The following is a 10,972-nucleotide window of genomic DNA, read 5'->3' on the forward strand; positions in this document are numbered from 1 at the left end:
ATGGATGGGTAGATGGGTGGATGGATGGATGAGTGGGTGGATGGATAGATGGGTGGCAGGCGACGGATGTCAGCGGTGAGCAACTGGTGAGAAAGAGCCAGTTAAGATGGCAGAGTCTGGGGGCTCTGGGGCTGTGGAGGTGATCTGTGTGAAGGCAGCGCTGCATTTATGCTTGGTCTGAAGGCCCCCATGCCTGGGGCTCTGCGCATCCCCCTCACCCCACCTCCTGCCCCAAAAGCCCTCCCCACCCCCTAGTAGGCATTGCTTATCTGGGACCTACACAGACGATGGGTCTCCTGGGTCAGTCAGAGGCCGTGTTTTCACCACCTCTGGGACTCATCCAAGCTCTGGTCTGGGACAGAGCAGGCTTCTGTTGATGCTTGATGGGTTAAGAACTGAGGTTGATTCACAGCCACCTGCATGGAGAAGGTGACCAGGGTCAGTGTGCACGCCGGAAAGGAGAGGTTCTGCAGGAATTTCCCCAGGGCGTGGGTCGTGTAGGGCTATCATCACCCCCAGGACAGGACTTCTACACTTATTAGATGCTGAGAGATTGTGCCCAAATATAATGGTGGCGGCTCCCAAAGGCACAGAGGAACAGGAAGCATGGCGGCTGTGGACTGGGGTCCAGTGAGTGAGAGTCAGTACGCAGGTGCGTCAGCACGTAGGTGCGCCTGGCCCAGACCCCTCAGCCCGACGTCCACAGCCTCGGGGCCTCTGGGCCATCGTGCTGTCTGCGGAGAACACATTGAGACCCGGGGCTGCAGAGACGGCTGCACCCAGTGCCGACCTGGTGGGGATGGTTTGTTAGATGTTTTTCAAAGAGCAGATATTTGCAGGAACTCGAGAACCAGGTATAGATGCCTTTCACCTTGGAAATGGAAGCCGCGGGAGAAGAAGAAAAGAAGAGCGGCCCATCTCCCCTCCGGTATCTTAATTTTAAGGGGGGCGGACATCCGGGGTGACCTCAGCACCCGCAAACCAGATTTCCTCAGAAATCTAGCAGGACAAGCACTGGAGTCATTGTTGGGATTCGCATGATGAGTAGTCACTAAAATTCACTGAAATTCCCTTGTAACTCTATCCAGGGAGGTGACTGGCCTCGTGCGCTGGCCCTGGTCTGACTTTGCCCATCGGTCAGGGTCCCAAGAACTTAGGTACCGTGTGCATAAGCTGTCGGGTGTCCTGGAGCAAAGGGGTGTGTCTGCAAAGCCCCTACAGCTTCTCTAATGAGGACGGAGTCACGTGGAAGGGACATCGTCCTGGGGAGAAGCGTGCTAATCTGGCCTCTGCTGTGTGACTCAGGAGATTCACTTGAGCTCTCTGGGCCCGATTTCCTCATTTCAAGGACGGAGCTCCTATCAACCACAGTTTGCTGGGTTGGTTCAAACTCCTGTTATCTCAAGAGACTAAGGAGCTGAATGTGGGGAAGGCGGCCTTGGCTGGGGAAGACCCCGAGGATACAGCGGCATGTGTACATGACGGTGTCCCTGGCAGAGGACGGGATGCCATGTGCCGGTAAGTAGAAGGGTCTCCATGACTCACACTTCGTGGGCCCAAAACCAGAGACTAGGAGGCACCGCGCTGAGGAGTCTTATTTATAATTAGAGCGTAGTTGAACCTGAACTTCCTGCCAGTCACCCCCATGCGGGGGCCCTCAGGGTGGCAGAGAACCCTGACCAGTGGGAGCAGCACCTGCGTCCCCAGGGGCTTCAGGGCCCCAGGAGGGTCCTTCTTTCTGACCACAATGCTGCTCCCTCCACTGCTGGGCACCTGCAGCCCCATGGAGAGAATTGCGCATTTCTTAGATAATTGCTAAAACAGAACTTCTGCGGGTCTCCCGTCTCCCGTGAAAGGAAAAGCCAGGGGGCCTCATTCTAAACACCTGCCAGCCACGTGCACACTAGTCTGAGGAAGACCAGCCAATCATGTGCACGCTAGTTTAAGTCACTGTAGCTCAGCAGCTAAAAGGATGGACCCTGGACCCGAATCCCAGCTCTGTCCCTGCCGAGTCACATTCCCAGGACACTCCTTCGCCTGCCTGCGCCAGGTCCCCGTCTGTAAAAGTGGTAAGAACACAGCCTCACGCCGTTTCTGGGAACCTGAGTGAGTTACGTGCTTACGGTGTTTAGAAAGGGCTCTGACGCACCCACAAGCTCCGCGCTCCTGGGGATTTGCTAGTATCAGGAAGAAACCGCTTCCTTTCCCAAGAGCCGTGTGAGCGGGGAGAGAAAGAAAGCCCATAAGCTGCGGGGTTGCCGAGGGCCGGGCAGGACGCAGCTCAAGTCTGCGGAACGTGCAGACAGAGCACCCCCCGAATCTGAGGGCAAGGCTCTGCCGGGGGGGATCAGGGCCCCGAGCCACACGGGGGACACATGCATCCTTCCAGGCAGCCAGCAGGTGGGGGGCAGACAGCCCAGCAGGGAGGCCAGCGCGGAGGCAGGGCTGAGGCCGGGGGCAGGGAGAGCGGAGATTCCCTGGGGGACGCCCCCCAGCACCGGCGACTCGGAGTGGCCCTGGGCAAGTCCGTGCTGCCGGGGAATCTGCCATTTCCTCCCCGGAAATTCCTGCCGAGTGGGACCTTCTCATGTGACGGGTTGTGAGGGCAGGGAGAGAGTGAGAAGCAAATGTCCCCTGCTGGGAGACGAGACGTGACAGCACTGGCCTCCTTGCTCAGGGCCACCTCCCAAGTCCTTGACTCCTGACAGCGGAGGGAGCTCCCTAGCAGGGAGGGTCCAGAGAACACGCAGGGGAGGGTGTGCCAGTGAGGGGTGAGGGGCGCAGGTGAGGGGGTGTGGGTGAGGGGGTGCAGGTGAGGAGGTGAGGGGGTGCGGGTGAGGGGGTGCAGGTGAGGAGGTGAGGGGGTGCAGGTGAGGAGGTGAGGGGGTGCGGGTGAGGGACACAGGTGAGGGCACAGGTAAGATGAAGCACAGGTGAGGGGCAGTCCCCAGGACACCTTAGTGTAGCCTCAGGGCCAGAGCCCATCTCAGGCCACTGTCATCTCTGCAGCCACATGGAGTCTGACAGTGTTTGGAGGCAGGAACGGCAGGCAGCTGCCGAGCGTGGCCTGTGATCTTTTCTTTTCTTTTTAACCTCGAAGCCTTTACAGGAATGACAGTCCCGGGCGCTGCCCCCCGCAGCTCGGCGCTACGAACACCGCGCTCAGCAGAAACATGTCTGTGCTGAGCCGTGTTCGGGCCCAGAGGGAAGTCCACGCACCCTGTGACCATGACAGCTCAGAGGCACGACTTCACGCTCGGGGGTGCAGGTCCTCGACCTCAGGGAGAGGACAGAGATGCGCGCCCATCACATCGCCCCGGACCCGAGGCACAGTTCGTGCTCAGGGCACGGCGACGGGGACACGGGACAGAGTAGTCGCAGGATTTACTCAGCATCAGTGCCTGACGCCGTCGGGGTCTGCGCTTCCTCACCTGGTTCCTACCCTTCGTGCAGACGGTCCTCGCTCACACAGCCCTGCTACGGAGGAGGAAAAATGAAGAAACCAAGGCACTGGCGGCCCGGGGCCTCACCTGGGGCCACCAGGAGTGAGGGGGACAGGGCTGGCATCAGAGGGTCACCCGGGCGGGCTCTCGATCCGCCGCACCTCCCCGGGGCTCCGCGAGGCCTGCACTTGACCAAGTCGACAGAACCTGACCTTGAACAATGATGGTCCTTTTCCCCTCCCGCTGTGTTCTGTGGCTTTCCGCTGAGGGCATGGAACGTGCCACCCACCACGCACCGCGCCCCAGAGCCCCCCGCACACGCCATGTGGGCTCCCCGGTGGCGGGGGCAGGACACGGGCGAGGGAGGCGAGCGGGCTCACCCACCTTGGGGCCCGCCGGGAGCGCCTACTCATAGAACACCTGGTAGCTGAAGTCGTCCGGCCCCGCCCTGAAGCTGTACTTGCCAGTCGCCCTCCGGTAGTGCGCGAGGGCGAGGGCGGCCGCCCCGGCCACCACCGCAAAGACGGCCACCACGACGAGGACCAGGTAACCGGCTCCCAGGCCCGGCTCCGCACCTGGATGCTCACCTGCGGGGAACGAGACGGATACAGCTGTGAGGTCCGCCCGGACCGGGAGGGACGCTCTCCGGGGCCCGTGTACCGCCTGTGGCCCCAGTGCTACGAGCTCATGAGGGTGGAACGGAGGCCTCAGGACGGAACAGCGATGGAGCATGCTCTCCACGGCGCCCGCGGCTTGGTGACATTATTGTCTGGGTTGGACTGACCCGGAGCACCGTGGTACGAGGCTCCGCACGGGTCCGTGTGCGTGCGGGTTCCCAACGGGGACGAAGCAGGTGTCCCAAGCCTGAGAGAGCAGCACCTCCCCAGGACGGCTCAGCCCGCCCGGCGTTCAGGGCAACCCCGAGCCCCAGGGGAGGCTGAGAGCCGGGCTGGGCGCTGCGCGTGGAGACAGGACTGGGCACTGCAGAGGCGTGGGCTTCCCCAGACCCGAGGAACAGTAAAACCACAGGGAAGCACAGACCCAAAATAGCTGGAAACAGGGACTCGAATGCTCATAGGGACACCGGTGTTCACAGCAGCGCTGTTCACAACAGCCCACGGGTAGAAACAACCCCAACGTTCATCAAAGGATGACTGGACAGGGGCGCCTGGCGGCTCAGTCAGTTAAGCGTCTGACTCCGGCTCAGGTCATGATCTCACGGTTCGTGGGTTTGAGCCCCGCGTCGGGCTCTGTGCTGACAGCTCAGAGCCTGGAGCTGCTTCAGATTCTGTGTCTCCCCCCTCTCTCTGCCCCTCCCCTGCTTTCGCTCTGTCTCTCTTTCTCTCAAAAAAAAAAAGAAAGAATGAGCAGACAAACAAAATGTGGTCCATCCACACAAAGGAATATCGTCTGGCTACAGAAAGGAACAAAGTCCCAGTGTGTGCTACAGCATGGAGGAAGCTCAAAACATCAGCCTAGCGGAAGAGGAGGGTCACAAGGGACCGTGCACAGTATGAAGCTGTCCAGAGAACTATCCAGAAGGGGCAAAACCAGAGGCAGAGCGCAGACTGGTGTCAGGCTCTAAGGGAAGGGGACGGGGCGGGGACTCCTAATCGGTTAAGGAGAAAACCAGAGAAAGAAGGCAGCCCCCACCCCCCGGGGAGAGACTGCAGTGAGAGTGGGTGGGACCCACATGCCAGGTACACCCCGTCCCATCCCTCTGCATTGGGGTGTCCACCTGGGTGACAAGGGCACCCGAGATCCTGTCTCCTGCACCGTTGCCGACATAGGTGCTACTCTGGGTCCCCAGGGCGTAGCTAGCACAGGTGTGCAGGGTCAGCAGAGTGGTCCAACAGTGGCATTGGGGACCCCCTCCTGGCTGCCTGGAGCAGAGGCAATCCTCTCCTGCAGGGGGAGGAGCGTGCTGGGCGACAACCCTGGGGACGCGGGCTGGAGCGGCTGTAACCTCCAAAGGCACCCAGGCACTGGACAGCCAGCTTCCTCAACAGCGGCAGGGCTGGTCCCTAGATCCAGCCTCCGCGGGCGCCATAGCAGGTGCACCGAGCCTCCCGTCCTCAGTGCAGGGCTGTGATGCGAGCATGCGCAGGGGGGACGGAAGAGATAGACCCCACTCCACAGGGAGCCCAGGGCAGACCCCGGATGCAGCCTCAGAGACCAATGAGCCTGTCTGCTTGCGTCTGTTCCCCCCGGTTTCCGTTACCAGCAGCCAAGCGCTCCGACCCGACCCACTGACCCAGAGCCTCTCTAGGTGGGGTCCACAGGCCAGCACGGTCCGCCGGCTACTGTGGCCCCGCAGTGGTTACCAGTCCCCACAAAATGGGGAGCGAGTGCACGTTGTAACATGACCCTCGCCGTCGCGGGGGTGTCTGCCTGCCCAGAAGAGACAGGTCATGTGGCGTGAGCTCAAGCAGGTCCCGCGGTTGGACCACCTGTCAATCTTTTAGTAAAACACTGGTCCTTCAGCAGGATAGCTTGAGCAGGAGGGTTGCCGTGGTCACTGGGGGTGACCCACACAAACAGTCATTCTGCAAAGACACTAAATTATCAGTGCTTTGGTGACGGGGACACAGCCCCTGCTGTGGGAAAGTGATGGAGAACCTCTAAACCCCCCAGCTCCCCGCTGCCGAGCAGCCTCCATGAGGATTCCCGACCCTTCCTTCTGGGACATTTGAGCATCCGACAGACATCACCTAAACTTTCTTTCTTTGTACAAGGAAGCTCTAGCAAGCAAGAAATAATGAGGGATCTAGCAAAGCGAACGGCCATGGAAGGGTTCCCAGAAGGAAATTAGAACATCGTGGTGCTAGCGTAAGATTTGTTGGCAGCAACGTTCAAGAACGACACCCAGGGATTCTTCCTCAATATCACCAGTACAAAGTGCACTGTGTGTCCTCCGCAGATGTATGTTGAGGTCCTGACCCCACTACCCCAGAACGTGATGGTCATTGCAGACGTCATCAGTGAGGTTCAGATGCGGTCACACTGAAGCAGGAGAGGCCCCTGATCCAATATGACCCGTGTCCTTATAGGATGGCCGCATGACACAGAGGTACCAGGGGACCCGTAAGGACCCACATGAGGACAGAGGCAGAGATCCGGTGACGAGATCCTGCCAGCTCAGGAGAGCCAGAGCAGCAAATGCTAGAAGCTGGGAGAACCTGGGATAGATTCTCCCCCACTGACCTGGTGGGACCCAGACCTGTTGACACCTTGATCTTGAATTTCTGGCCTCCTGAACCACAAGGTGTGTGGTCTGTGGCACTTAGTGTCCTGTGACACCAGCCCTGGAAAACTAACACGGGGGGTGGAGCGTGGGTGCACAGTCAGGGGACAGAGTGTGGGCACAGGGTGGGAGGGGGCAATCCTGAAAAGATTTGTCTGCCAGTCTATCCCACCCCTCAGTCCCCAACAATATTTTTGTTCATATACCCAATTAACATGTAATGTTTCCACCAACTGGGAGATTCTGTGTTTCTAAATGACTTTTCTACACGTCTGTATGGGATGGTTATGGAGCACGCAAGAGCTAATCATACAATGAGGAAGAATGAGGAACTGAAGGGATAATTATAATCCTTGTTTTTGAGGCTGACAATTTACACCCTCATTATAGTTGGTGTTCTCTGCAATGGTTACAGATGATAACTAGCACTTACCTAGTAATTTCTACAGACAACGCATTATATGAAGTAGAAGTTAGTACTGTTCCCATTTTATAGATGAGGGAAATGAGCCACAATGTAGTATACCCACGTTGCAGAGAAAAAGGAGAGTGCTGGATATATAGTAGGGATGTATGACTGTCCCATAGGTGGGTGGATAGATGAATGATGGATGGGTAGACGGATGGATGATGGGTGGATGGATGGTGGGTAGATGGGTGAGTGGATGAATGTGTGGGTAGATGGATAGTTAAATGAATGAATATACGGATGGATGGATGGTTGGATGGATAGAAAGATGGATTGACGAGTGGATTGATGAGTGGATGGATGGGTGGATGGATGGATGATGGGTGGATGGATGGTGGATGGATGGGTGAGTGGATGAATATGTAGGTAGATGGATAGATAAATGGATGGATGGTTGGATGGGTGGTTGGGTGGATGGATGGAAAAATGATGGATGGATAGATAGGTAAATAGAGATGGAAGGAGGAACATTGGATGGATGGATGGATAGGATGCAAAAGACTCAGGAATGTTCCCAAAACCACACAACTAGAAGCATGAGAGTCCATATTCAAACCCAGGTCTCCTAACTCCAAGCCCAGTGCTTTTTCCACTCCAGTAAGTTTGACATTATCTATAATATCTATGAATAAATACAAGTTCCATTTCTATAAATGAGAATGCAATTCACACGTATCGTCTTTCCTATTAGGGCCCCTGGTCAACCACTTCTCCTCAGCAGTTTACGAAAAGGAAGAGGGTAGGAGAAGCCTGTGGCCCCAGGACAGGCCCTGCAGTGACTGATGCCGACACCGAGCCTGGAGCCCGGAGCCCGGTCCAGAAGCGCTGAGTTAGTCAGCCTGGGGCACGTCCCCAAACCTGGGGTCTTACAAATTTCACAAATACCTTGGATGAGAACCAAGAGGTGGGGATCCCTGGGCCTTGAGTTGCTCCCTCATCTTCCTCCCCAAGCCCTGGTCAGCATTCGGACCCCGGCTCACACCCCACATCCAAAACCCGGAAGTTCTTGTGTAGGAACATACGGAGAGGCAAGGGGGGTGGGCATCAAAGTAGGAAGAAAAACAAAAAAGGAAAATAGACTAGGATTACAGTTAGCTGCAAAAGGGAGAGAAAGTCCAATAGCAGTGACAGAGAACGTGGAAGTTTCTTTCTTTCTGGCACAAAACTTAGAGGTCGGAGGCCTGGCTCCCTTGTTCTAAGGTGTCCTTGGAAATGGGGCTCCTTCCAGCTCCTGTCCCCAGAGCCCTCCCCTTGGGTCTGAGAAGGAAGATGACGAAGAAAGGGGGACACAATGGGCACGAACCCCTTGGGAGCTGTCACTTGACCTCCATTTGCACCCCATTGGCCAGAACTTACTCAAAGGACTTAGCAGTTGGCTGGGAATTACAGTTTTCATTTGCAGCAGCCAGCCACCTGCTAGCTAAAAACGGGGTGGGGGTTCTCTTACTATGAGGGAGAGGACAGGTATTAGGGGACAGCTAGCCATTTCTGTCTTCAAACTGAAAGCATCCAATGTCCCCCAGCCAAGTTTTTTGAAAAAAAACAATGAAACCAATCTCAAAGGAAATAAAATGTTTTCCTGGAAAAGTGATGGCAGCCTTTGAGATGACATGGAATGTAACTGGTGGAAGTTTTATTCTAAGAGAGAAAGCAATGCCATTTTTTTTTTTTTTTTTTTTTGAGCATCTTCCAATTTAGCCAAGCCCTGCTGCCTGTGACCCATCCGGTGTGTTTATTTGGCATCAGGAAACTTTACAGCTTTCGTGTTACACGGCTCAAAACACCGCTCTATCTAAGCGTGTACTGACTTCCCGAAGCCCAAGCCTTTCCTTCTGCAGCGTGGGTACGACAACGGCCTATCCTCCCGGCCACACTCTGCAAGTGATGGACTCAACGCCACCCGGGAAGTCAGCTCCCAGCGAACGGCAGCTGGTACGTCCGCTATTCTGAGTCCGCAGAACATCCCGGGTGCCATGGTTCCCGGGAGCGCCGCTGTGGCTTGCATGCTGGTGCAACGGGACTCATGTCTGTCAAAACCAAGTCACAACTAACCTTCAGACCGGATGAGGGGTCCCCAGGACATCTGGTGCGTCTCGGCTACTTCACTGCTTCTCAGGGACCGGACGTCATTGCAATTCTGTTGTTTCGGAAGTAAAGAAACTTCGGGTCAGCTGAGCAGAACTAATGAGTTTTGAGACATGTCCTGATTGCCCGGGTAATACTCTGATCCGTATATTTCATCTGGCTGGAGGCGCCAAGTCGCAGGTGGGTGAGTGCAGACAGGGAGGGGACTGGGGGCCTGGACCGCCTGGACCACAGTGCGACCGGAGGAGTCGAGGTTCAAGAGGACAGCCTGCTGCACTGTCTCCGAGCCCTGGCCCCTCGGCCCCTCAGGCGCTCTGCTGGCTCTGAATCACCTTGGCGTTCTCTGTGGCCATCGTCGGCTGCAGCCGCTTGCTCCTTTTAATGCCTGTGCCTTACAGAAAGTTGCAGGGACACGGTGGAACCTTCCTAGAATACACCTGCTGTGGGCTGCATTCGGCCCCTCTAAAAGATGCTGGCGGCCTAGCCCCCGGCGCCTGTGCACGTGACCTTAGTTGGAAACAGGGTCTGTGCAGACGAAGATAAGGTGAGGTCATTGGGTGGGTACCTAGTCCAACATGCCTGTGTCCTTATGAAAAGGGGATGTTGGACGCAGACACAGACAGGCACAGAGGGAAGATGTGAACACACAGGGAGAAGCAGGCGTGCACACCAAGGGGAGAGCCTGCAATGACTCTCTGCCACGACCTCGGGGGAGCCGGCCCTGCCCGCTCGCTGATCTTGGACTCCCCACCTCCAGGCTGTGAGAGAATGCGTTCCCGATGCCTCAGCCACAGCTGCAGCCACAGGACAGCCGTCAACGCCTCTCCCAGGAGGCTGGGAAAGGAAAGTGTGAAGCCATGGTATCAAGCCATCTGAGAACCGGCAGCTCCTTACAGAGGTGGTTGTGGCTATTAATACTCTTAGTATTTCGGAGGGGCTCTTGGAGCCTGGTGCAGGGTCATGCACCCCCCTAGGTGGCAGTCATCCGAGGTCTGTGTCCCTTTCAACCCTTTTTTTCTGGAAGACCCACTGTGTGAGGAAAAGTGACATCAACAAAATCAGCATTCCTTGGGTTTCCTCTCCCACACGTGTCCTGTGGATGCTCGGAGGCTGGTCACTCGGGGGAGGGGGGGTGTAGGGGTTCTGTGAGCAGTGCAGAAACAAGCCCACTCCCCAGACACGAGGCAAACACACAGCCCCTGAACCCAAGGCCAGCAGAGCTCTCTACGCTGTCCTGGGTGCAGACGGCACGTGACAGTCGGTTCTAATCCTTGTCTCTGGTGGGAACAAGAACTCTCAAAACTCAGGACTGCAAAGCATATTTCACATTCAAAGGTCTACGGAAATGAGAATGTAAAATTATTCAGGATCCCAAGTTCGTGCACATGAAAATTTAAAAAAGACCCTCTTATTAAATATCACAGTGCCTGGGATTCAGTAGTGTTCTCTCAATGCTACTAAAAATAATACGGAATTAAAGTTTTTACATCTGAATATACATTAAAGCACCTGGAGGAGAAGCACCCCAGCATCATGGCTGGGAACGGGATGGGGTGGGGTGGGGTGGATGGGGTGGGATGGATATGGGGCTGGGGTGGGATGGGGATGGGATGGGATGGGATGGGGTGGGATGGGGATGGGGTGGGATGGGATGGATATGGGGATGGGATGGGAGGGGGATGGGATGGGATGGAGTGGGATGGGATGGATATGGGGATGGGGTGGGGTGGG

The 10,972-nt window shown here is 56.5% G+C and overlaps 1 protein-coding gene across 1 annotated transcript in view; it reads right to left on the reverse strand.

The window, feature by feature from the left end:
- Window positions 1-275: 275 nt before the first annotated feature.
- Window positions 276-10,972, reverse strand: part of UMODL1 (uromodulin like 1) — a 60,966-nt gene continuing 50,269 nt past the window's right edge. The window contains 3 exon segments of the mRNA XM_039245456.1: window positions 276-416; window positions 3,828-4,030; window positions 9,209-9,293. Of these exon segments, the coding sequence (XP_039101387.1) occupies window positions 3,849-4,030; window positions 9,209-9,293 (267 nt within the window). The 3' untranslated portion in view covers window positions 276-416; window positions 3,828-3,848.

Source organism: Hyaena hyaena, unplaced genomic scaffold (genome assembly GCF_003009895.1).
Source record: "Hyaena hyaena isolate Hyena2069 unplaced genomic scaffold, ASM300989v1 scaffold_254, whole genome shotgun sequence".
Taxonomy (NCBI): domain Eukaryota; kingdom Metazoa; phylum Chordata; class Mammalia; order Carnivora; family Hyaenidae; genus Hyaena; species Hyaena hyaena.